At 43.7% G+C, this 27,476-nt stretch overlaps 2 protein-coding genes across 17 annotated transcripts in view; both read left to right on the top strand.

Annotated features, from left to right (window-relative positions):
• Msantd2 (Myb/SANT DNA binding domain containing 2) overlaps positions 1–18,840 on the top strand; it is a 41,675-nt gene extending 22,835 nt beyond the window's left edge. For 3 of the 16 annotated variants that reach the window (XM_029564553.1, XM_029564556.1, XM_029564559.1), the window contains one exon: positions 6,970–10,828. In XM_029564553.1, the coding sequence (XP_029420413.1) occupies positions 6,970–6,991 (22 nt within the window). In that variant the 3' untranslated portion in view covers positions 6,992–10,828. Of the gene's footprint in view, positions 1–6,969; positions 10,946–12,633; positions 12,695–17,319 lie in introns of those variants that run through there. The other 13 variants (XR_003849839.1, XR_003849847.1, XM_029564558.1 and 10 more) reach the window with 11 other exon arrangements.
• A 3,691-nt stretch (positions 18,841–22,531) lies between these two features.
• Positions 22,532–27,476, top strand: part of Esam (endothelial cell adhesion molecule) — a 10,600-nt gene continuing 5,655 nt past the window's right edge. The window contains exons 1-2 of the mRNA XM_008835094.2: positions 22,532–22,717; positions 26,032–26,219. Of these exons, the coding sequence (XP_008833316.1) occupies positions 22,627–22,717; positions 26,032–26,219 (279 nt within the window). The 5' untranslated portion in view covers positions 22,532–22,626. The remainder of the gene's footprint in view (positions 22,718–26,031; positions 26,220–27,476) is intronic.

The raw sequence follows: 27,476 nt of genomic DNA on the forward strand, positions 1-27,476 counted from the left end.
CAACTTTTGGGAGTCGGTTCCCTCCTACAATGTAGGTCGTGGGGGTTAAACTCAGGTTGTCAGCCTTGGTGGCATGCGTTTTTACCCAATGAGCCATCTTGCCCACCCCCAAAATATCTTGAACTATGTAATGTATGTGAGAAGGTGTTCTCACAAAAACAGCCCAGACCAGTTATAAATACAAAGTGAGTGAGTCCTTCACAACCAGATTCAGAATGAAGTGCAAGCTGATAGGATTAGATCCTGGACAGTTTTTCACAAAGACTAAGGCTTCAGAGAGGTAAGAGATCTTTGTGGTCATTTTTCTGTGACCCCGTTGAAATTCAGGAGACAGTTGGGTCTCCCCCAACCCCCATTTAAAATTTAATTTTTGTTTTATTTGAATTTGTATGAGTGTTTTGCCTGCATGTATGTGAATATAGCCATGTCATGCAGTGCCCATGGAGGCTAGAAGAGGGTGTCAGATCTCCTAGAACTGGCGTTACAGATGGTTCTTAGCCACCATATGGGTGCTGGGAATCGAACCTGGGAATCGAACCCAGGTCCTCTGCAAGAGTAGGCAGTGCTCTTAACTGCCGAGCCATCTCTCCAGCAACCCCCTTAAAAAATGTTTTAAATTTTATTTGTGTGTGTGTGTGTGTGTGTGTGTGTGTGTGTGTGTGTGAGAGAGAGAGAGAGAGAGAGAGAGAGAGAGAGAGAGAGAGAGAGAGAATGCATATGTGGAGGTTAGAGGACAACTTCGTGGCACTGGTGCTGTCCTTCTGACTGCAAAGCTTCTTTTGGGAGGTAATTGCGTCCTCTCCACAAAGAAAGCCCTAACAGGTAAAATAACCCACTATAGTTAGTCCTCTTTTGCTACAAATAAGGGTTTTTGTTGTTTTGCTAATTAACAATTATATCCGTATTTTATGTCCCCTTCTTTTGTCCTGCATTTAAATTTTTTTAATTTACTTTTATTTTATGATTAAGAGCGTTTTGCCTGCATGTACATAAGTGCACATGTCGTACAATGCCTGTGGAGGTCAGAAGAGGGCGTTGTAGACCTTGGAACTGGAGTTAGGAATGGTTATAGCCACCATGTGGGTGCTAGAAACTGAACCCGGGTTCTTTGCAAGAGCAGCCAGTGCTCTTAACAATTGAACCATCTCTCCAGCTCCTGTCCTGCACTTTGTAAAAGTCCTCTAAACCTTACCTACTTTGGATGTAATGATTTTATAACCTATTGTGGTTAAACAATGAATTTCCTTATTTTCTTCCTTAAGAATTCAGTCTTCTTGCTAGTGATTACTTTAAAAGGAGCTTAATTCATATTTAATGAGTGTATGTTGGGTAATCATGTGATAGCATGTTCTAGGCTCTGGAACAGAGACAGGGTAGAAGAACCTTGCCTTGGTGCAGCTTACTGTCTGGCAGAGTGGCTTCCTGGGCAACATCCGAATCTTTAAGCTGCATTTGGTGGTTTTTCATATAACAAATCCCTGTCGAAGGAATACATGTTTTTGTGCCTGGTTTCTCATTTGTTAAGCAAAGAAGTTGGACCAGATGATCTTTAGGTTAGTTTCCATTAGAAATTTTATCGGAGCTTAGCTTGCAGTTAAGCTAGAGCCTTAGAGGTCCACCCAGCCTCTGTAGGCCAGTCTACTGTATCATAGGGAGTTTATTATAGAGATATTGGCAAAAACTATGATAGAAGATGGGGGTATCAGGAGTTACAAGGAAAGTCTGATGAGTTAAAGACAAGGTTTCTTAGTAACTAAGAAAACATTATATGGGACTGTGATATGCACAGTTTTAGGAGTAGTAGATCAGGCTCTGATTCCATTGGGTAGAGAACTCAATGTACACATTGTCTGTTCCCGAGGTACTCTGTCATCAGGTGGTATTGGAATTAGTAGATGGGATAGTTTATCCATGGAAACTACAAAGGAAGGTGGTTAAGACTTACTTCCCTGGGGGGACATGGGAGGAGTTAGTGGGGGCCTGGGAGGGATGGAAATAATGCAGGGACCATGCTCATGTGTGAAATTCTCACAAAAGAAAAAAAACACCTAGAAAAAAAAGAAAAAGACTACCCTACACTTGTTTCTGGACAATTAGTTTCTGTGATTTAAGTTGTTACTCTAGGTAACGTATCTGGTATCAGTATTGCTAAGTCAGCCAGACAATCATCAAGTACTGTGCGATACAGTTGGAACAGATAAACAGCATAAAGGACTAATTTATTTTATCATATATGTATGAGTGTTTTGCCTGCATATATAAAAGTGCACTTGTGCTTGCAATGCCCTTGGAAAACAGAAGAGGGTGTCGAGTCCCCTGGAACTGGAGTTACAAATGGTGATTATCCACCATGTGGGTGCTAGGAACTGAATCTGGGTCCTCTGTGAGAGCAGACAATACTCTTAACTGCTGAGCTGCCCTTCCAGCCCAAGAATGAATTTTTTAATATTTAATTACAAAGTTATAAAATTTGATTTTTAATAATGATGTATTTAGCTCATAAAATCTTGAACATTTGGCAATCACCCTTGCAAACATACCAGCCAACTGTGGTGTGCTAGTGGCTCTTCTTTCAAAAAATGCTTTGTGGAGCAAGTAGTTGGCCTGGTGGGTAAGTAACCAAATCAATATTCAAATCTAAGATTGAAACCCCAACCCAGGTTACATTTCTTAATCTCTTTAGTAGAGAATAGAGCCCTTACAGCCTTGGTTTTAAACAGAAAACATATTGGAGACATATTAAGAGAATCTTATATGCAGAAGAATGAGTGTGTTTTTTGGAATACCATTCCGTATGGATATCACATACTCTGTAACATTCCTGGCTGTGTTGGTCTCAGTGATACAGTGCTTCCCTAGCATGCAGAGGCGGGGCGGGGGGTGGCGGGTGGGGGTGGGATTTCCCAGCCAAGCACATATAGCATTTGCCTAGCATTTCCGTGCTTCCCTCCACTTTTTGCTAAAGTTTTTTTTTTTTTTTTTGAGACAAGGTGTCTCCACAGTTCTTTCTGGGTCTCTTGCACTGTCAGGCAAACCATATAACATATTTTTGTGTACATTTATTATTATGGGGGGGTGACGACTTACAAAGACACGAACCCCAGTGCCTAGCTCCACGCCTGGCCGGGCTCAGAGCCCACCATACCAGATCGCTCCTGCGGCATGCCCACAGTCACCGCGAGCTTTCGCCCATGCCTCAGGGGCCAGCCTGTTCTTGAGTATGCCTGGCTGCTGCACAGTCCCCATGTCCGCTGCTGCATGGCTTCCATCCCAAGGTGGCACCACAAGCCCCTCCTTCCGCGGCTAACTCTCCACAGTTGGAGGAACCAGGGCCCCTGGGGAACACACAAGGTCTCTCTTATAGCCCAGACTGGCCTTGTATTTCCAATAATGAATTTTTAAATATTGCTTATTGCCAATTCAGAGAAAGAATTCTTGCTTAATACAAGGGAAAAATGCTATATTCTTTTGAAAAGTAAAATGAGATCCTTGTACACTCTTTGCTTTTTTCCAGGCAGGGTCTAGCTATATAGTCCAAGAGGGCCCAGTACCGTCCATCTTTCTGCCTCCACTTCTCTAGTGTTGGGATTACAGGTGTGCATCACCACATTTGCCATACTTGTACTCTTTTACTGATAGAAATGTCCTTGAAGAAACAAGAAAGCTGGGTACTGTGGATCATGTCTGTGGATCCAGCTTATGAGTTGAGGTAAAGGGGGATCTCTTGGCTTTAGGTTTAGTCTGGGCAACACAGTGTGAGACCTTGTTGCAGAGGGACAGGAAGGAGGGAGGGAGAGAGAGAAGGGACTGAGGAGGGGAGGGGGGAACACACAGGAGCAAAAACACTTTATAAGGACATTGTTATGCTTTATCTAAATGAGCAAGATGCTGAGCCAGCTGATGAATTACACTGATTATGCCAGTCATTGTTTTATATATAGTTCATGTGTGCACATACACTAAGGGGCATGCACACCACAGTATGCATTTGGAGGTTAGAGGACAACTTAAGGGAACCATATCTCTCCTTCTAACATGTGGGCCCTGGGAATTAAACTCAGCTCATCATATTTGGTGGTAAGTGCTTTTTAGTCAATGAATCATCTCACTTGCCCTAAGTATACCAATCTTTAGAATCTCTTGTGAAATTGATCATACAAATTAAAATTACCTTATCTTAGTTTCTGACTAACACATTTTATGTTTTATGGAAGAAAACATGGAGTTTTGGTTTTTGGTTTTGTTTCAAGTTTTTGAGACAGGGTCCTCCTGTAGCCCTAGCAGGCCTGGAGCTCCCCTATGTAGACCAGGCTGGCCTTGATCTCCCAGAGATTCACCTGCCTCTGGGATTAAAGGCATGCGCCAGTATGCTTGACACAGAACAGAGGTTTTTTTGTTTTGTTTTGTTTTGAATATAATTTTTATTTTATATGTATGAGTGTTATGTCTGCATGTAGGTAAGTGCACTCGTGTTGTGCAATGCCCGTGGAGGACAGAAGAGGCTGTCGGATCCCCTGGAACTGGAGTTCCAGGCAGTTGTTAGCTGCCATGTGGGTGCTGGGATTCGAACCTGGGTCTTATGCAAGAACAGTCAGTGTTCTTAACCACTGAGCCATCTCTCCAGCCCCTTTTTAAAATATTTATTTTTATTTTGTGTATGAATGTATTGCCTGCATATATGTGAGTGCACCGGTATTGTGCAGTGCTTGTGCAATACTGCAGAGGTCAGAAGAGGGCATCAGATTCCCCTGGAACTGGAGTTAAGGACTGTTCGAGGCCACCTTGTGGGTGCTGGGAATCAAACCCAGGTCCTCTGCAAGAGCATTCAGTGCTCTTAACCACTGAGCCATCTCTCCAGCCCCAGAACAGAGGTTTTAAAATGAAGACTTACATGAACTCACCCAGGAAATTACGTGGAACAGTTTGTGTGTGTATGTGTGTGTGTGTGTGTGTGTGTGTGTGTGTGTGTGTGTGTGTGTGTGTTTTTCTTGGGAGGTAATCCAAGACCCCAAAAGTTAAGAATCTTCCTCGGATAGGAAAAAGCAAAACAAAAGATTTAACCATTAAAACTTTTTTTACTTGCCACAGCTTGCTATAGCACTGAGAACTGGAGGAGCATGAAACAGATTTGCTGCAGCTTTCGTTTTGGTTTTCTTTTGTTTTATTCTTTTGGTGTTTTAAAGGATTTGGTGGAGGTAATCCAAGACCCCAAAAGTTAAGAATCTTCCTCGGATAGGAAAAAGCAAAACAAAAGATTTAACCATTAAAACTTTTTTTACTTGCCACAGCTTGCTATAGCACTGAGAACTGGAGGAGCATGAAACAGATTTGCTGCAGCTTTCGTTTTGGTTTTCTTTTGTTTTATTCTTTTGGTGTTTTAAAGGATTTGGTTAATCAGCAAGGCAGTTTGCCATATGTTAATGTACAGAAAACCTATCAAAATACATACTAAGATTTCTGCTTGCCAAATAGTTTTGTCTAAGATACTTTCTAGTCATAAGTCACAGTTGTGTGTCAAAAGATTGGAGTAGGAATTTAGGCTATATTTTTAACATGCCCCTTATTGTTAGGAAGTATGTTTGTGGACTTTATGCTTGCTGTTTAAAATTTTTCTTCACTACTTCTATGTTAACAGTAACAAAATATAGCTGATTAGAGAATAAGCTTTTGAATCTTTTTGTTTTTTTCTCTTGAGACAGGGTATCTGGTCCTCCCTCCACCTCCTGAATGTTAGGATTAGGCCTGTACTACCATACAAGGAGGTTTGTGTGGTGCTAGGGATCAAATCCAAGGCTTCATGCATGCTAGGCAAGCACTGTGCTGACTGAGCTACATCTCAGTGTGTGTGTGTGTGTGTGTGTGTGTGTGTGTGTGTGTGTGTGGCTTGGAATCGCACCCAGAGCCCTGCACATGCTAGATGAGCACGCTGCCCCTGAGCTATGTCCTCACACCTTTTGAGTCTTTCTTAAGATGTAATAATTTAGTAATTTGTTGCCTCAATTAAGAGCCACTAGTAATATAACAGTTTAAAGGAAGGTCTGTTTCATAAAGATTACTTGTGTACTTTAGTCAAAGGCATTTGGTTGGTGGGTGTTTTGTTTGTGTTCTGGAGACAAGTTCTCACTCTGTATACCATGCTGACCTTGAACCTACAGCAATCTTCCTGCCTTTGCCTCCTGAGTTCTAGGATTATAGATGTGAATTACCACATCCAGCTTGAAGTAGTATTTTAACACTTCTGTAAGAAAATCAGTCACTGGAGATTTACCCCCTGTGTAATTTCCCCATCTCATGTGCAGTATAATACATGATTTTAGGACTTGACTTACTTAAGTTAATCATTTGGGTGAGGGAAATTGCAGGTTTGTCACGTTCAGTTCACACAGGTCAAGGTAACTGCAGTGCATGTCTGGTGTGGCCAGTTTGACAGCTACATTTGAAAATCTGTGTCATGCTTGTTTTTTTCTTGTAACATTGTTTCCTGCTATTATAACTAAGCTGTCCTCCCTGCCGGTTGACTTCTTTATCTGACATCTTAGCCTGATCAAACTGGTGTTTTCTAAACAACACAGTTATATAGCTGTTATGACTTTTCTATTCCTCCTCATTGTATGTTCTGTTTCCCTTACTGTCAGTTCTGTTAGAATAGTGGTTTCGTCATAATGATTACATTTTATTTTATGAAGTGGGAAAATTTTGAGAAAATGATGGAGCCAGTAGTAGAACTGGTTGATGCATCATCTAGTTTGCAGCCTACATTCCCATACCATGGTTCTCCCCACTTCTAAATGCTAAAACAGAGATTAGAGGACACTGAAGTGAAAAACCTCAATTTCACCCCCCAAATAGCTTAAAAATGTCAGGAAGAGCTTTGATGAAACCACTGACCTTGCTTATAGATCTTATTTTCCAAGCCTTTCATTATTTTATTTGCCCTTTTCTGAACTCTACAATTTCCCTCTCTTGTAGCTGGTTCGATGCCCAGAACTGAATGCTGTGCTCCAGCTGTGGCCTCACCGGTGCTGAATAGAGAGGAAGAGCCACCTTCATAGCTTACATGTGATTCCTCTGCTTATACAACCCAATACTGGATTTACTTACTTTGGCAAGATAGCTGCATTGTGCACTGTATTTAATGTTACGTGTACTGTAACCCTGGGTCTTTCTCTGCATTGCTGCCGTCCAACCCCAATCCTGCAATCTAAACCTCCTGCCTTTGTTTACCTGCCCCTCCCCCGTAGACTCCCCATACATTCATCCACAATGAATGTCATCTTGTTATTCTCTGATTTCCTTTTACTCTAATCTTAAACTCTGGCAAGACTTTCACTCTGTCCTATAAATTGTCACTTGTCAGCCATCTTTTTTCCTCCTTGCTTTGGTAATGGAGCATCCTTCAGACCTTTTCTCTGGTTCTTTTCCTTTTGTAGTAATGAAACACAAGCACTTGGGGTGGTGGATTTAGTAAGCGTTTCTGAATCATACCCAGGAACAACTCTGGTTTGGCCCCCTGAAGTTGTTACTTGCTTTAGTTCTTCTGTCCAGCTCTCCTTGACTCCTGACCTCTATGGGGTGGATAGTATCCCACAGCGCCTCCTCTGAGGAGGAGATGGAAATATACCATCAACCTACCAGAAAAATGTTTCACAGTAAGGAAAGTTAACTTTTTATTTTTTAATAGAATAGTCTTTAATCATTTTTAAACAAATGTGTCCAATTAGAGATTAAATTGCTGTAAACTGAGAAGAGTGAGGGGAAGGAAGAAGGAAGTTAAGTAAGGTTTTTGAACATGGAATAGGATATGGTTCATCCAGAAAACCAAATGCAGAGTCTTGCTGGATTTGGTAGCTGTCTTGAATGGGAAATGAAACCTCAGTTTTCCTGGACCCTGAAGCATTATAATTAATGCCTGATTTAGAGTGGACTTTTAAGTTGGTTTATTTAGGATTGTTGACACAGATGCCCAGTTTTTTAAATAATATGCTTTGATTAATCATTTAGAATGTAATGGGTTGTGTATATTCTTTTCTGCTTTTTTTGTGGGTGGTAAGAATTGGAAAGTTTCCAAATGTCCCTTTTTATCTATGCCTAAGCTCTCAAGTTTAACTGAATCCTAGTGGTTCTTAGGGTTGAGCAGTTAAGTTGATGTTTGAGTTGTTCCCTCATCTTAGTGGATATATCCTGTTTAAATAGCCTCAGAGAACTTGTAGTACTTTTATTGAACTTAAAGGTTACTGTGTACATGTATTTATATCTTGAGAAAATTGATTTGGAAACCTTTTTAATGTTATTTCAGTGCATAGGATTACTGTCATGGATTTAGAAGTTACAAAACCTTTCTTCAGGCACCTGGTAGATTCCACTGTAATGTACTATAAGTGTGTTACAGGTGTACACTACAAGGAGATGTGGAAAGATCTGTTAGCCATTTTTGGTGAAATATAAAACATCACCTTACCTTTCTGTATCTATAATTATTAGAGATTGCTAATTTCATTATTCACAGTTATATAAGCCAAAGGAAATCAGAAGCTCAGTTTGGTGGCTTCAAAAAAAGTAAGACTCTTTCTGTGTTTTTTTTACCATGTATATTTCCCAAATTTGGTGAATTTATTTTAGAACATGACAATAAATGTTTACAGATATAAGAAAAAATTGGTGGATATGCTTATGCCTGCCACTTCTAGTAATCATGGCACCCTTCTTGAAAGGAACATTTAGTTTTATTGCTTGGATTTTGAAGTGACCCTGAGCGACAGAGCTGACTGGACTCTTGTGTGCTGAACATCATTCTGTAGGCAGCCAGTAAGTAGTGAGCAGGGTAGGCACAGTTTCCATCTCCATTTATGGTCTTGGAAGGGGGAAAGGGACAGAGTTGGGACTCTCTATTTACAGTCCTTGGAGGAGTCAGTTGGGGTGTAGTTGGAGGCAGAAACTAGACATTGTAAGATAAAAATAAATTGTCAGGGGCTGTTTGCAGTTCAAATTCCTGTCTCTCTGAGGAGGGCAGAGGGTGCTGGGAAAGGGGACTACATGGAAAGTCAAATGATCTGCAGCAGCATCTGTCTCTCTTCATTGGAATATTGGCCATTACACAATTTTCCAAGTTCAGGTTTCTGGTTCTAGAAAGTTTTGTCCTGTGAAATCATGATTCTCCTTTATAAAAAGAGAAAATGATTTTTGAAAGAGTTCATTGGCAGTCTCATTTGAGACAGCATCATTTGAGGCAGTAGAAGAGATGTCATGAAAGAGAGAATGGGGCAGGTTCTTGCACAGGAGTAGGCTGGCTGCGGGGCTGGTGACTGTCTGAAGGAGACATCACATGTCTCATGCCTTTATTTTGCCTCTCTGGATTTCTGGCCTTCAGGGACAGATTTTTCAAAGAGTCTTTAAGGGAATAGCATGTAGATTGTCAGCTGTGACTTCAAGATTCTGTACTTTCATGGAGAGGCCATGAACATTGCCAAGAATTGTTTTAGTTTGATTAGAACAAAACATATGGAAAGTAATTTCTCCTTTAGGAGAAATTAATAGTTTTTGATAATGCTCATAAATTAAATCAGGTGAACTACTTTTAAGAGTTGAGTTAGAAAATATTTAGGAGCCACCAAGGAAAAGGGATCTTGCCTCTCAAGAAAACTCTGGTGAGCCCCAGTGAGACAGACAGGAAATGAGAAGAAATGGAGGGAGACAGATGAAGCAGAACTGGAATGTGACCAGATTTGTAAACTGAGACTTAAGTCCTTGATTTATCTTTTGAAATGCCATGTAAGATAGTGTGAGGTGTATCATTACGTTCAAGGAACTGGGCTAGTTTGAAACATGTAGTGGAAATAAAGGCCATAGGGGGATAAAAGAACTGGACAAGGCAATGATGTTATACAGGATTTGTCTGGGCTTGCGTAGTGCTGTTTATTTGCTGTGTGCCAAGTGACAGAAAAAGAAGTGAAATGCCTCCTTCCCCCTCCCCCAGGAAGGAGACTGTTGACTTTGTTTGTGAAACTGGCAGTTGGAGTTGGTTGATTAGTCAAATGTAGGTATTAGTGTACTGCTTCTTGGTAATTAGTGTCTAAGGCTTGGGATTTGTGGTGTTATTAATTTGACTTCTGCTTTAAATTTTGGTGGTTTTTACCATGGCAGAGTGAGTTAGCAAGGAATATAGACTATGTAAGTGATAGCTTTTGTTAGCTAGTTTGTCAAGGCAATTATTTTTCCCCTGTATTCCTTCTTAACAAATAGGAAGGAGGGTATTCTTTACTTTGGGAAATTCTTCTTTCTGTCCTTCTTCCCTCACGTTTTCCAAATTCTGGGCACCATAGCAGCTCTCTCTCTCTTCTGTGGCAGGTGTGCATCCTATTGGCTGGCTGGTATTCTTTTTTTCCTCCCCTTATCCTTTTTAAATGGGGGAGGGGGGCTTAAAATATGTGTATGGAGTACATGCAATAATGTTGTAATGTTTCTTGTTGTTTAATTGATAATTAATTGCAAAATAATTGAATGGTAACATGTTTGAGTAAATGTTAAATTAGTATTTTTCTAATATAATAATGAATTTGAAATCTAGCATTCCTGTAACAATGTGTCTGTGTTTGTCTGTCTGTGTCTGTCTAATAGTAATTAATATCTGTGGTCCGTATCTGGAAGAGGAAGTACAGCTTTAAAGGAATAACAAAAGACTTTGTGTCTTAGACCCTTCGCAGGTGTTACAGTCGGGTGAAAGAACATGGTGTTGGGAAAAGAAAGAGCAGTTACACATTTGAACAGTTGGAACAGGTGTTTGGTCAGGGAGGATGGGATGCTCAGCCCTGCCAGCCTGTACTTATTAACAGTAGTGGCTTGTACCAGGAGCTGGAGTCAGATGGCAGCACTATGGAGGACTATTCACAGGAGGACTGGGGAAACCACAGTCAGGATCTCCATGGCTACCCAACAGATCAGGAATTGGGTAAGAAAGCCAATGTATATGATACGTGTATGTATGTGTTTGTCCACCTGGAATGTGTACTGGTATTTACCAAGTGATGACTTCTAGTTCTGTTCCCCTGTCAGGACGAGGCATGTTGTTGAACTATTTCAGCCAACATGATGAGCATCCTTGGTTTACATCAAACTGCCAAGTACTGCTTGGTGTTGGTCACTTGGTGATTTGGGTACTACACTACTAAGTTTCCTAAAGACAGAATTCCTTATTCTGAGCTTCATGAGGAAGTTCGGTGACAGGTAGAATCTTAGATAACTCAAAATGCCCTGTTCCTGGTAGCATTAAGATTCCTGCCAAGAATTTTGACTCTTGGCCAAACTGCTATAAATAAGTTTGTCTTTTCCTTTCATCCCAAATGCTTTGTCTTTTGGTTGTGATTTGGGAAAGGCTCCTACCCAGACTTTAGTCTAGATAAGATATGAGAAGAAGGCCTAGTATGTGCTGAGAAGAGCTGACATGTGGACAGTGTTAGTGGTCTTGTTCTTCAGACTTAACTAAGGGCCTCATCCCAACAGGGTAGCTAAATGATGTATATACAGCAAAAGCCTTCAGAATGGACACTGACATTCCTGACCATCAAATACTAAATTTGTGTGACCTGATTAAGAGTGTACATGTGGTTTTTGTTTGCCTGTGTCTTTTAATGTTAAGTATTCTAATTTTGACTTCCTGATTTGGGAAGTACTGATGAGGTTTCTGTTACAGTCGTTATGCACATCAGCAGCAAGGTATGAGCTGTGTAATGATTATTCGGTTATGTTCTTTCCCCAAGTGAGGTACTCAGGCAACCCCAAAGTATGAATTTATTTTCCTTGCTTAAGGTAAGAAGTACAGAAATCCTGCCTGATGACAGAGAAATAAAAAGGATTAACTGCTAGAATATTTCCTATAAATGTCATTTTTAAACAGTTTCTCAAATATTGGAAGGGAAAAAAGAAAGGCCATGAAATTGCTAAAACTATCAGTGATTGGCCAGTTATGGTGGTGCACGCCTTTAATCAGCACTCAGGAGGCAGAAGCAGGCAGGTCTCTGTGAGTCCGAGGCCAGCCTGGTTTACGTAGTGAATTCTAGGCCAGGCTACAGTTCAATTGTGAGACCCTATCTCAAAGCCCTGCCCCCCCCCAATAAAATCAGCAATATGTTAGAAAATAAAGATTAAAAGAATAAGAACAGATGCTAAATGATCTTTCATTTTATTTCACAAGAACAATAAGATCTAACCCTGTTTTGCCATAAAGAGTTAAGCCACCGTACCTTTAGCGCAAAAAATGCAGGATATGCTTTTCCTCATATTTGAAGGCATAATTGCTCTGTAAAACCTACATGGAAAAGCAAAATAGAACAGAATTATTTTCATTCTTCTTTTAAAATTATGTTTGCAGTGAAATTAAGCTTTAAGCTCCTAGCTAGAAATCCACTGGTGACCTTGAAGAATTTCATACTTGTAGAGCCTGTTCTGATCTTGCATATAAATGGTTGCATCTCATTGTATGTTACATTTATAAATCTGGTATTATACAGTGTTGGACATGAGAATTAAGGTCTGATATTAGAAAGTATAGAACGGGCAGTAAATTTAGCTCCTTAGTCATATAAATGTATGCTACCACTTAGGAAAATATAATCTGTTTTGAAAATCTTTGTTTTTCAGATGAAATGCCTGTTTCAAAGAGAACATTAAAAATAAAACAAGAGTCTTCTGAAGAAGCACAGTAAGTAGCTGTTTCATTTTTGCACGAAGTGTGTTTAAGTTTAGTGACCCATGAGAGGATCATGGGTAACTAGGCATGATATGGAAGCTGCAGCCTTACCACCCTGAAAACATGCTTGTCCATGCTTTCTCTTTACCACAGGGGACCTGAGATGTCAGATTTTATATACAACAATAAGAAATCAATGTTGTGTGAAAATAAATGCTTTACCTGTGCATAGATGTACTTTCTAGATGCTTACGTGTTTTGGTTCTTCATTACTGTTACAAAACACTCTGACCAGTACCAACTTGGCTTACATCTCTCAGGTCACAGTTCATCAGAGAGCCCAAGGTAGGAACTCAGGGCAGAAACCTGGAGGCAGGAGGAGCTGAAGCACAGGCCATGGAGGAACGCTGCTTACTGACTTGCTCCCCTGGCCCATGCTCAGCCTGCTTACTTATACAATTCAAAACAACCTGCCCAGGGGTGGCACCACTCACAGTGGGCTGGGCCCTCCCACATCACTCAACAATCAAGAAAATGCTCCACAGACATGTCCAATGGCCAGTCCAATGGAGGTAATTCCCCAATAGAGGCTCCCTCAACTCAGATGTGTCAAGTTGACACTAAAGCTATCCAGCACACTTAAGATACAGAGATGAGTCACAGGGACTTTAGGTTATTTGGGACTGGGTACGATTACAAGAGGGCCAAAGGGATATTAAATTCCATATAGTATTATAATTTGAGAATCAGAAAAAAGCTCTTAGGTGACCTATTTATGGGTATAGAAGACAGTTTCTGGAGGAAGGGCCAAAAAAGAATCAAGGGACAGAGTCTGTCACTGCCCCAAACGAGAGTTTAACACCACCTGTTATGCTTACAGTTCTCTCTGATAGCTTTAAGTAAGTTCCTCATTAAAGCTGTTGAATAAAAGTTAAAGTTCAGGGATAAGTGAAGAACACTGTTCATTTTTCTACCTGGTAACCTTGAAGCATTCATAGTACCCACTTGGGTGTTGCATTCCACACATGTAATTTTGAAGTTTGAAAGCATAGAGAAAGGCAAGATGAAGATGGTTAACAAGTAGCATAGCAAAGGACATCAGTTTTCATTTAGCAAGCTACCAGCACAGAAGCACCTTTCATTTTTCAGAGTGTGTTTAGAATTAGAGAATTCCTAGTGACATCTGCTTATTCCCATGTCTGGGGAGAGGGTAAGCATTCAGGGATTAGAAATTGTTTCCCCAAATCTGTATTCATTATCCTGCCCCTCAGAAACAGGTGTTTGACCCCAGTCAGTAAACCTAAACCGTCTCATCTCTTACAGAGAAGTAGTTATCTTTTAAGATTGTGATATCAGGGGCTGGAGAGATGGCTCAGTGGTTAAGAGCACTGGCTGCTCTTGCAGAGTACCCAGATTCGATTCCCAGCACCTGCATGGCAGCTAATAACTATCTGTAACTGCAGTTCTAGGGGATCTAACACCCACTTCTGACCTCTGTGACATGGATGCACTTTCAGACATGCAGACAATACACTCATACACAAAAAATAAAAATGGTAATTTTTTTAAAAAAGAGATTGTGCTATCAAAGTGGAAAGGAAACTAAGAATTAAAAAAAAAATATATATATATATATATCAATTATTAGGAGGTGTGGTGGTGCTGCCTTTAATTTCAGCACTCTGAGGCAGAGGCAGGTAGATATTTGAAATTAAGACCAGCCTGGTCTACATTGCAAGTTCCAGGGCACCTGGGGCTACAGTGAAACCCTGTCTCAAGAAAAAAGTATTATTATTTTGTGTGTGTGTGTGCACACTTCCATACCACAGTGCATGTGGGGAAGGCAGAGCACAACTTTATGGAGTTGGTACTTTCCTTTTACCTCAAACCTCTGAACTTTTCTGGCATTTGAACTTCAGAAACTAGGAAATTGGCAGTTCTCCAGAGCTGCTTAATAGAGGTCTCTTGCCCATTTGCGTCCAGCTTCTGATAATGCCCTCAAATGCAGGTTAGCTTTGGGTTCGGGTCAGCTCAGCCCTAGGGAACTCTGAAGCCTGTGCTGCCATGTCTCTAGATTTCAGCTTGGCTCAGGGGTCAGAGGTTCTGAAGAACTTCCCAGTAGGTCAGTTACTTCCCAGTGTAATAGTTCATAATGTGATGGTGTGGAAATAACTTAATCTGGACAGTGGAGGCTCCACTCCCCACCCGGTAGGTGTCTGTGGGGTTAGTTAAACTAACAGATACTACCTATAGTAAAATATCCCATACTTAATCCACAAAGAACAGTCAATCTAATCTTATTTAACACCTGTTTTCCAAGTGCCTGCTGTGTATTAGGCATCAGGATATATCTGTGAGCCTTCCACCTCATCTTCTTACTGTAGTCCTCCTTGAGATCAGTAAAACACTTCATGGACTGGAGACGTAGCTCAGCAGTTAAGAGCACTTGCTATGCAAGCATGAGGACTGGAGTTGAGATCCTAGCACCCACATAAAAAGCTGGCCATGGTCTTTTTCACACCTGTAACCCTAGCACTAAAAGAGGTGGAGACAGGAGGATCACTGCGGCTTGCTGGTGGCCAACCTAACCAATCGTGAGCTCTAGGTTCATTGAGAGACCCTGTCCCAAAGGAATAAGGTTGAGAGTGGTAGAGGGGGATACTTGATGCCTTCCTCTGGTCTCTACACATGTATACACAAATATGTATGCACACACACACATGCACATACATGTGGTGTGCATACACCAAACACGTCTAGACACACAGTAGAAATTTTTTTTAATTAAAAATATTTCAGAAGAAGACAAGGGTGATGGCTATGAAACAAAACTTTCCTTTAAAGTATTGTCCTACATAGACATATCACCCTCACAGAGCACCACAGTCAGATATTGTAAATGATTGAACAACTCTGTGCTCCTTGAGGAAAGGAACAATCCCCAGGAATGCAGTGCCTTCATCAGAGGGTTACATGGACACCTGAGAAGTGTCCAAGACAAACTCTTGGACAAAGGGTACCCAGAGTACTCTAAGAAGCAGCTGCTAGCAAAGTATTAACTCTGCATCTTGTAAAGACAGGCCAGGGAATAAGAGAGCAGACAAATGGCTCTGTGAAGTCTCCCTAGAATATTCCAAAACTTCCTCTGTAAGATAAAAGATTTTTAAAGGAAAATGAAGATCTGTGTTCTCCCATAGCTGCCTCTTCTCAAGATGTTGTTAGTAAGGGGCTGGAGAGATGGCTCAGCAGTTAAGAGTACTTACTGCTCTTGTAGAAAACCAGAGTTTGAATCCCAGAACACACATTAAGAGGTTTACAACCATCTGTAACTCCAGTTCCAGGGGATCTGCCTGCCCCCCCCCTTCTCTCCACAAATATTTTTTAACATCTTTTTTTTCTTACATCTATTTGATTGTGAGTCTGGTGTGAACACTTTTGTAGGTTAAAACCTGTAATTGATAAAATACTATTAAGCCAATCTTTTTTTTTTTTTTTTGGTGTTTTTGAGATTAACTAAAAATTATTATTTTGTAAAATTACTGTAAACCCTTAAGTAACAGTTTCCTGATGGCCTGGAACTCAGTATGTAGACCAGGCTGGCCTTGAACTCACAGAGATCTGCCTGCCTCTGCCTCCTGAGAGCTGGGACTACGGGCATGCGGCACCACACCTGGCTATTTTACCATACTTAAGAAACAAACTTGTAATTACATATTATATGCGCATATATATATATAGTATGTGAGGTATCAGTTAATAAATTACTTAAGCAGCCTGTGGAGCAAGAATTTCTCAGCATTTTTTATCCAACTCTGGTAATTATACAAGTCAAATTAAAATGTTTCTGTAATTTCACCTTTAATGTTCTAACTTAAATTTGGGAATAGTAATGAATTCAGACAAATAGAAAATAGCATAATGCTTTTGTATTAGTCCTCAGTCATAATCAGTTGTATGCTTACCTCTAGCACATGTGTATATGGGTCAAAATTGTTGAATTTTCATTAATATTTCTGTGTTAGAAATTAAGGTATTATTTGAAGTGGCAGTAGATGCTTTGTTGAATAAAGCATCCATCACCTTTTGTCACTTTGGTCTGAAGGCTACTATAGGTATTATGATAGCTACTTAAAAATTCCCTGCAGGGCAGGAGAGATTGCTTAAGCCAATAAAGTGCTTATTATTCAAGCATAAAGACATGAGTTCAGCCTCCAGAACCAATGTAAAGATGGAGAGAACCAACTCCACAAAGTTGTCCTCTGTTCTCCACATAGCCATGTGCATTTCCCTTCCCATTATATATATTTTCTGAAAATTTATGATTCTTGGTTCCTGAAATCCTGAGGATTTATTCATATTTATTAAATTTCTTACAGTAAGACAATGGAAAGAAGCTTATTCCTGGGAATGTCCTGGGGATCGTTCAGACATTTTAATAGAATGATCTTCCAGTGTGGAAGCTGCTAGTTAGATGTGGGTGTTAAACTAATACTTTGCTCTTGTTGGCTGTATTTTAAATTCTTGTGGCTTCTATAGTGTGTAGTAAAGGTGTAGAACATTTCTATCATGGTAGAAAATTCTGTTAGACATTGTTACTGTAGACAGTTGAAGAACTTGACTTTTATTTCTCTTTCTAGGAAGCGAGACATCATGCAGAATATTGTACAGATTTTGGAATCGGTGCAGTTAAAATGGGAACTGTTTCAGAGCTGGACAGACTTTTCAAGACTCCATCTTTCTAATAAACTGGCCATTTTTGGAATTGGCTATAACACCCGTTGGAAAGAGGATATCCGTTACCATTATGCTGAGATCAGCTCACAGGTGCCTCTTGGCAAGCGTCTTCGGGAGTATTTCAATTCTGAGAAGCCTGAGGGACGTATCATTATGACCCGAGTGCAAAAAATGAACTGGAAAAATGTTTACTACAAATTTTTAGAGATCACTATTAGTGAAGCCAGGTGCCTGGAGCTGCACATGGAAATTGACTGGATACCCATTGCCCACTCCAAGCCAACTGGTGGGAATGTTGTTCAATATTTATTGCCAGGAGGGATTCCTAAAAGCCCAGGCCTTTATGCCATTGGCTATGAAGAATGTATTGAGAGGCCTCTCTCACCTCATGTGGAGCGTCGTGCCCTGGACCCAGGAAAAGAGGGCAGGGTTGACCTGGAAACCCTTTCAGCACAAGCCTCATTACAGGTGGAAATGGAACCCACCCGAATTACCTACTGCTACCTCGGCATTGCTGAGGTCAGGACTCTGCAGCAGTGCTTGTTTTTACATTTCCAAGCAAATACCAAAACCTTCAGTAAAGATTGGGTTGGTATTAATGGGTTTTTGTCTCAGAACTGTATAGTGGATCCCGGAGTTTCCCCCAAATCCATCTATATCAAATTTGTAGAAGTAGAGAGGGATTTTCTTTCAGCTGGCTCATTAGTTGAGTGCCTGGAAAAAGCCATTGGATACCCCTTAAAGTTTAACAACTGAGTGTCATCCTTCATAAGGATTTGGGCTCGTACATCCTTCTCCCTCTCTTTCATTACCCAGAATGTCCCACATCCAGATGCTGCCGTCAAGACTCTTCATGGGAGCTCTTTCCATGAAGAGACCATACAACCTCTGAGATCTCAGTAGACTTTGGGCAGAAAAAACAGATCTCACCTGAAAATGCTCATTTTGAGCAAGGAAGGTGTCTAACAGACTTACATAGTGGGTCAGTTCTTTATTAAAAAAAAAAAAACCATCAATTTTTAAAATGGCTTTTCGAGCCCCAATATAAACAAATGTAGGTACATTCCATATTGGACAAAACTTATACTTTGAGTTTCATATGAAATCGAAAAATTGTATTTTTTTCATAATGTTTCATTTTTACACATCTCTATAAGTATTATTTACAACCTTGAATAAATAAGCAATAGATAATGGCAAGTAAAACTTGAGTCACAATAAATAAGGCTGTTTTTCAATATCACCTTTAGCTACTCTTGTATATAATTTATAGAGTTTCAGTTTTTTCACCAACCAAGTGTTTTGCTATTTCCAATCAGTGTTGCCTGCAAAGACCTTTGTTTCCGTGATGTACCAACTTTTATGGTTGTGTTGACATTTAAACTTTTTCTAAAAAAAAAAAAAAAAAATTAAAGGAATTCCTGATCTTGGTGTGCTGGTTGAACTTTCTGTAGCAGTGTTGCTGCCTTGGCCATGGGAGTATGTCTGACTTTGCTGTTAGGAGTGAGCAGAGGCCTGGAGATACGGCTTAGTAGCAGTGCTTGCCTAGTTGCACAGGGGCCTGGATTCATTCCCCAGTACTGGAAAGAAAAAATGACTAAGAAGAAAGTGAAGGATCGCTCTGCTTTCTCTATCAGTGATGGCCAGAGTCCATCCTTTTCAGAGCAGCAGAGGTCATTACACATCTCATTGTGTTTCAAAGAATGATCCATAGAGGGGGGAATTAGGAGGTGCTGCTCCATTAGGCACAGGACTCATGCTTCTACCTTTCCGATAGTCTAGTGGGCCAGGTACCACTCCACTTTCAGGTTAGTGCTCTTGGCTAAGAATAGACTCCTAGTAGTCAAGGATCACTGTTGGTCTCACGGCAGGAACATAGTAGGTTGTTTATCTTTAATGGTAGCACAACATCTGTGACATATTCTGCTTTAAATGGGCCATGAATCCAGATTAAGAACGGAAATTCGCTGGTTTTTGATTTTCTATACTCTTGAAATAAAGTTGCATATTTAAAAATATATATTAATTCCCACAACCCAAATGATTTCAAGTCAGTGATTTATTTTCATTCTGCTACCTGTTGGCTGTTGGATGCCTATTTATTTTTCTGTTGACCTAAAGAGTTTTTAATCATTGGGATGATTTAAGTTTTTTGAGTCTGGGTTTAGGGAGTTTGTCCTTTTTTTTTTTTTTTCTGATGTAAGTTGCTAAATATAGGTGCCAATTCAGGGAGAGTATACACATTCAGGGAATGTGTCAGTGTAGCACCTGCTCTAAGTGGTCAGAGGACCTTAGGAGATTCTTGTGATTCTCCTATTTGGAACTTGGAATTATCGCCCTAAGGCTGAGGTGCATTGATGATTGTCCAGCAATCTTAGTGTTAAGTGCTATAGAAAAAGCATTACCAGGAATTCTACATGGTCCCTCAGAACTTTGCCATTGACCCATCCCAGAATTAATATGAGTACTTACTGTATTTTGTCTGCTGCCATTCCTTTCCCTCTGCAGGTAGTTAGATGGACCAGAACTTTTTTGGAGCATTTGGTAGAGATTTTCTAGACCTGCATAGTACTGAGTGAGAGCAGGGCATTGCTAGACCCCGTGACCAACATAGAGAAGTTGGCAAAGCTGAGATCAAGCATGAGTTTCCATTTGGCTTGAATGGATTGAGGTAGAGGAGAAGAGGACAAAGCTGAGCATTGGGAAGTGGACACTTGTTAGAAAGTAACTTGTTGATAGGGATTATCTTGTCTCTGACCTGAGCTATCTAGAAAAGAAGTAGCAGGTTGTCAGGTGACATCATGGCTCAGCAGTTAAGAGCCCTGGCTGGTTCAGTTCCCAGCACCCACATGGCTGCTAACAACCATCTGAAATTTCAGTTCCAGGGGATCCAACACTCTTCTGACCTCCATAGGAATTACACAACACAGGTACACTTACATATATGTGCAGTACACTCAAAAATACAATATTAAAAAAAACTAAGAAATGGATTGATAAAGCCTTAACTAAACCTTTTAAAACTGATCCATAAGGGTTGGAGGCAGTATATTCAAAAGTAAGACTCCGAACATTCTTTGGAAGGTTTGAGATGAAGCGCGATATGGAGAAACCAATGCAATTATGAGCTTAGCTTGCACGCAAAATGTTTATGTAAAAGGTCCAAGGTCAGGTACAGATGGTGTGTGCCATCTCATTTTACACCAGGACAGAGACATGTCCACTATAAAGAGATGTGGGCCAAAGCTTCCAGAGAGCAGTGGAGCTGCTCTGCTCACTTCTACCTAACTCCCTCAGGGTCAGACGTTGGCTTCTGAGGCAGTGAGGACAATTCTTGGCAATAAATGTCCTGGGAAGACTGCTCCTGGGTCACATGGTGACAGTCACTCCTCACAGATCCTTTCTGTGGCTTTGCTTGTCTCCTGGGTAAGTTCTTTGGGAAGCAGCTTATAGAGCATTTGACAGGGTTGAGCTCATGTATGTGAACAGATGCCTCAGTATTACTGGGTTACAACCAAGGCTTGGTACCCCTTTCTTGGAAGTTGTTTGGAGTCACGACCCTAGTTTGGAAGCAAATGAGGAGTGTTTTCAAGAGGTTTATAATGTTCTCAAGTTGGAAAAAATTTGAATACAATAGAATAAGAAAACCAAGTCTACTCTCTCCCTCCCCCACCCCAACACCACCCCAACAAACCCTTCAGGTTTGAAGGTCTCTGCCCTAAGGGCTGTGAGGCTGCCAAGTTTCCTATTCCTATTACCTTTGTAGCAGCTACTAAGCCGCCAAGTGGTAGATTCCAGAGATGGCATGAGCAGTCTAGTGTTTGTTCAGGTATTTCTTAGAGCCACTGCATGACAGGTATTTGAAGAGGAGCGGGACAGGCCAACTAGGAAGAGGCTACGGAGAATGTAGGGAAATGTAGAAAAAGCCAGAGAGGAGCGGTGCTGGAAAGTAGAAACGGGCTGGCGAATTTTACTACCAGACAGTTCTGCCCCCTCTCAGGGCAGGCGGCTCCAGAGTGGTTATACTTTCTGCACCCGGCGACCTTTGAGTTCTGCCCAAATGTTTGCAGCATCCTTTTTATTTATGCTGAGGATGGAGCAGGTGCGTGCCCTGCTGAGCGAGCCGGGCCGGCAGAGGGCGCAGAGGTGTCTGCGCCAAATGGTGCCGGAGGGGCGCGGGGTGGAAATTAATTCACAGTGGAAAGATCTAGTCCTGAGAATTAAAGGATCAGAGCGGGCCTAAGCCGTTCACTGCAGGGGTGGGAGGCAGGAAAGACACCGGCGACGGAAAAGAAAAATGTTTATCCTGCCCACCCGCAGCCTCTCCTTCCGCCCGTCAACACTAAGCCTAAGAACCGTCGGTGATGAAACTGGGGACAGGAATCGTTGCCTGTCTCCTGCTCAGCTTACCTTGCGTGGGTCTTCCCTGTTAGGGGCAAAGAGGCGAAAGGCGGGGCACCCCGCAGGCCTCAATTTTAGGGGTCATCGGAGCTCGCCCCTCTCCTAGGTCGTCGGGTTTCTTGGAGGTCCTTCCCGGAAGCCCCAGGCAGGAGCCCGGGTGGAGAGTGCGTGGCGACCCACCTGCCCCTCCTGCAGCTGCTAGCACCTCCAAGCCCTGGTGTCCGGGAGAACGCGGCTTCCCGCCTCCTCTAGGAAGGCCTCCCTGCTTAGAACAGTGAAGTTTACCCCGGGCTTGGAGTGCACAGATTCGCCTGCAGCCCCAGGGCTTTTACCACGAGGGCAAGGGTGATTCCAGCACTTAGCATCGCCCTGCAAGCCTCCACCCTCCCCAGCCACGTTAATGCCTCACAGGGCGGAAGGGGGACTATATGACCAGGGAGATAGTTCTTGCTCCCCAGGCTGTTCGTGGGGATACGATTTCTACCACCCCAGCATGAGGCGGAGTGGGGTAACGGCCACTGGATCTGGTTGTCCAAGCCCTAGGACAGCTTTCCCCGCTCCACCCCCAACTCCCCCCCACCCCCGCTGCAGGTCACCAGCTTGCTGCGCCCTAGAGGACGGCGACCTCTCCACCCCCTCGAATGCCCCGCCCCCTGTCGCTGTCGGTCCCCACCACCCCCATTCGCGCGCACACTCATACTTGGGTTAGAGCCACCCTTGTCCGTTGCCTGGCTCCAGCACACGTTCACGGGTTGCCGCTCACTCTTGGCACCTGTGGGACGGTGTGTCCCCATACTATCGCCCTGACTATGTCGGGGCAGGGGAGGGCCAGCAATTCCCTGACTGGGACCCCTTGGACCAACTTGCTTCGGGTTTTGTTTCTAGGAGTGAGTACTCTCGGTGAGTCAAACCTGGAGGGTCTTGGGACGCGGGTGAGGTAAATCTGATCTAGGAAGGACTTTAGGCACTGGGTCTGATGGGACTTCTGTTTGTGACTCTTGCCCTCCCCCATCACCCTCCACTCCAGAGAGTCACTGGTTGGTGCTTATTTTTCTCCCTTCTATGGCTAGAACAACTCACAGCTTTGGTGTGGGAAGGGGCTCTTAGAGTGGGGAATAAAGGCATCTCCAGGCAAGGCCTCTGAATGAGTTAATTGAGCCGTTCTGTCGGGGTGTCCAACCCCCACTCAACACAGCTGGATGAGCCGGGGCTCTAGATGAGACAGTGACTAAAGAGCTTAAGGACTTAACTCCAGTTCCCTCCAACTCCATACTTAAGCCAATATGAAAGATCCCCGGGGAATGCCTGGTCCCCAGGCTTGACACAAGTTCTTGATGTCATGTCAGTTCTCCCACCAAGTTCCTCTTTTCTTGCATCCTTCTGTTTCCTGCCCTGGAAATCAAAGGAGCTGGTCACTTGGACACAGGAAATGAGAGGAGAGTTCAAATGCTGAGAGGAACAGATTTGTCACACAGCCTTCCTTCAGGTTTACCACCCTTATCTTTTCTCAGATCCAAGGGGACAAAGAAAATAGGGGCAGGATGGCATTGAGGAAGGGAACCTCTTGGAGCAAGTGCTCCTGGCCATGGGGAAAGTTCCCCAGGGTACCTAGCTTCAGGAGCTGAGGGTGGCTCAGTTGCTGCACTTGGGAGAAAGGACCCAATCAGAACTAATCTCTCTCTCTCTCTCTCTCTCTCTCTCTCTCTCTCTCTCTCTCCCTCCGCCTTTCAAAGATCTAGATCTCCATTTGCCATCATCTGCATTTTTGCATTTGCCAGGCCTGAGGATGCCAGGGCAAGCAAGACCTGGAACAATGTAGAATGAAATTGAGTTAGTTGATAGGGTTCTAGCTCCTGCGTATGGTCTCCTTTCAGCCTGGTTTGTGAGCCAGTGGTGTTGGGGGCATGAGGTCTTATGGTCCCCAGACAGTTGGGTTTTGTCTGTCTACTCAGCTCCCCACTGGTACCAAAGTTTGGAGAGCTTTCTGCCTCTCTGGACTTGGTGGATATTATCCTCAAATCCTGTAGCTTCTCTGGTCTGCTTTTACATCTTCAACCTCAACTTGTTTCTCTTAGGCATCATACCCCAATGCCCTTCCTGTTGTGTGTGTGTTGGGGGTGGGGTCCTCCAAGCACGGGAGGAAAATCCATGTTGGCTGCCATCATCATGGGGCATTCTTTTCTCTGTGCTGTAAGCTTCACTTTGTCCATACTGAAGACCCAGAGTGTTAAATTCCTACCAGTGCCACGAGGGTTGTGCGTTCTCCAGCCTTGGAGGGTTAAATGGGCTCCCTACCACTGCTCCTGGGGTAGGCACCAGGCAACAAGGCCTTCCTGCTTCAAGTACTGTTTCCCGGCTCAGTACTGCTGCCCCTGGAGCGTGAGAAGCCCACAAGGGGAGTTTCTCAGAGCAAGAAGGAAACTAAAAATAGTAGCCCTGGGGAGCGGGCCATTCGCTCTGACTAGGTCCTTTGCCTCCTTCTCTCTCCCTCTGGTCTCAGACTGGATCAGAAGGGTGCTATTCTTGGGCTGCTCCAGAAGAGTCCTTAACTGGACCCTAGCAACTTTCTCCTAGCTGCACCCAAGACCCAAAGGTCTGATCAGTTAGGGGTCTTTAGCTCCATCTTACACCCAGGGAGGAGGCGGGGGAAACCCCACGCCCTTTCGGGCTCCTAATTTCAGACGTTAGGTTCATGATGCTGGAGCAGTTATGTAGAACTTAGGTGTGTTCATTGCTATGTCTTTATCCCTGCCTCACTTTACAAAGTAAAATTATAAACGCGGGACCTGGAGGAGGCAGATGGGTGCCCACAGCGGAGGAAACTGGCTAGCCCCTCTGGGGGCTAGCCAGTTTCCCCCGGGAACCGTTCCTGTTTCAGCCCGAGTTTCAGATAAAGCGGGGAAGAGCGGCCACCGCCTGAAGGCTCCAGGTGCGCCGGGTAGGGCTGCAGGAACAACCTGCAGGCGGATCCCCAGGGGAAGTGGAGCTCCTTAAGGCGGGGTTGTTTTCGCAGGCAGGGCCTCCGGTCTAGCGGCCCCCCCTTCATTGTCTTCTGCCTTATCGCGGGGCACAAGTTTCCTGCCCTGTCCATGGGGATACGCCAGGAAATGGCCGGGTGGGGGGGTGCCACGAAGGACAAGGAATAGAGGTGGGGGCCTCGGCTAAGACGCGGCCGGGAAGCGGTGGGGGAGGCGTGCATCCTGGCCTGGTGGGCTCGGCCCTCGGAGGCCTTCAGCACGGATCCACGAGCGCGGGGAGCTGCGAGGGTCTGCGGCCTCTGAACTGGCCCAGCTTCCCCGACGTGGAGTCTGGTGCGCTCAGATGCTGAGGTCTCAGGACTAGGGCAGCCGGTGTCCTCCTGCTCCGCCAGACGCTAGCCCAAAGTTATTTTCCAAACGGTTTATTTAGCACGCCATGCCCCTTTGCCTCTGATAAGGGCAAAAAGCAAGTGTTTTGGACGCTGTGGTCTATACAAGCAACGCTTCCCCCGCTTCCCCAGTTGAAGCTGATGCCCCAGTCCACCTGAGCTAGGGATGCACACCGCGAGAGCTATGCTTGGAAGACTGTCCTCAGTCTTCTTGCCTGTAATAGTCCCTGCGTCCCATAGAGCTCGCCTAGATTGCCTGAGAACCAAAAGTGTTCTTGGGGATTTTCCTGCGTCTCAGTCTATTCCGGGGGAAGCTGGCTTGTGGAGACTGAGCGGAGCCTGGGATACCCTCAGTCATCGCCAGGCTCCGATGCCCAGCTGCGCAGTTCTCACCTACTACCCACGGTTCAGAAGGAGCCGCGGAGTTAAAGAGTAACTGTGAGGCCTCCCAACCCCCCTCTGCCCATCCAATTGAGAACTCGGGAATGCGGAGTCCTGCTGACCTCCTCCAGCGTGGTTCTCCCTTGCCTTTCACTAGGGAGACTGAAAGAGCAAGTGTGTAACGTGGGGTGCCAATCAAAAGTAGCTGGTCTGCCCTCCCTCCTGGTATCTTTCCTTCCTCGATGTGAATTTATTCGAATGAATAAATATAAATGTGGTTCTATCACTAAACCGCCCGGCTCCGATTGAGGGGAAGCAGGACACTGTGACAGAGGTCTCTGGACACTCCTAGAAGCTTTGTTCTTCCGGTTCCTGTGATCTTTTCCCTTGGGCAGTGGTGGGTAGGGTCCTTGGGCTGAGCAGGGAGCCAGCTCTGGAAGCTCACACCTCCTTGCTCTGTTTTCAGCATCCTTCTCCCTGGCCCAGCTGGAGCTGCATGTGCCCACCGGCCTCACCACGTTGGAGGTGGTAGAGGGAGGGGAAGTGGTACTACCAGCCTGGTACACCATGACAGGGGAGGTGCCTTCCTCCAACCCCTGGGAGGTACCCGTCTTGATTTGGTTCTTGGAACAAGAAGGAAAGGAACTAAATCAGGTGAGGGGAAAATCTTCCCAGCCAAAGACAAGCAGTGCCCCGCTGGGGATGTAGGGAAGCGGAGAATGGGGGTGGAGGAAAGAGTTCCCAGAAGAGCAAGTGGCCTCACAGGGTTAGTGTTGGTTCTCACCGTGAAAGCGTCCCCAAAGACTTCTCTTTCCCTCAGTTTTCCATAGAAATCCAGCACACAAAACATGGTCAAAGCAGAGAGGCAGGTGTGGGTGGGGCTGCCGCTGGGATTCACGACTGACTGAGGAAAGACACAGGTTAAGTAACAACTTTTGAAAGCTGTGCATGCTTGTGTGTTGACATTCTCTGTGCTTCAGATACTGTCAAGTAAAGGCCACATCTCTTCCTGGATCCACCCGCTCCTCAAACCCCCTTTTTTCAAAATTTATTGTTATTATTGCCACATATATGTATGGGCTTGTATGTGCCATGGTGGGAGTGTGGAGGTCAGAGGACAACTGGCTCTTTCTTCCCATCTTTACATAGATTTCAGGGATTAAACTCAAGGTGTCAGGCTTGGAGGCTAGTATTTGGTGAACCTTCTCATCAGCCCCAGCCTTAGCCCTAGCTCTAGCCCCCACCCCCTTAATCCCTTTATAACTGGAGAGGCAGTATGGTCTCCATCACTTAACACATCCTCTATTACACAAGATTTGTACCCAGTGGCTCTTTTATCCAGAAGCTAATGAAATCATTTTCAGATTCCTTCACTTGCATGAACTCCTTGCAATGTTCTGGAAAATGTTTTCAAAGAAGTCATTTGATCTTGTTATCTTGTTTTGTTTTGTTTTGTTTTGTTTGAGAGAGTTTCATACAGTCTAGGCTGGTCTCAAACTTCTGATTCTCTTGCCTCTGCCTCCCAGGTGCCGGAATTAGGCAGTGTTGGGTATGGAACCTAGGGCTTCTTCCTGCATGTGCTAGGGTTAGGCAAGCACTCTACCAACATAGTTTCATCCTCAGTTCCCCACTTTTAATTTTTGTGTATGTATGTGCATGTTTGCATATATGTGTACGAGTGTTCATGTTAATGTGTGCACATTTTCATGTGCACATGCATGCATATGCATGTCGAGGCCAGAGGTCAACCTTGGGTGTCATTCCTCAGGTACCATCCCCTTCCCTAGCCCTAGAGCTCACCCATTGGGCTATGCAAACCAGCCAATAAGCCCCAGGGACCTCCTGTCCCTGCCTCCCCAGCTCTGGAATTATAAGCATTCCACTATGCGGGGCTTTCCCCCCCCCCCCCCA

Source organism: Nannospalax galili, unplaced genomic scaffold (assembly GCF_000622305.1).
Source record: "Nannospalax galili isolate Female #2095 unplaced genomic scaffold, S.galili_v1.0 scaffold690, whole genome shotgun sequence".
In the NCBI taxonomy this organism is placed as follows: domain Eukaryota; kingdom Metazoa; phylum Chordata; class Mammalia; order Rodentia; family Spalacidae; genus Nannospalax; species Nannospalax galili.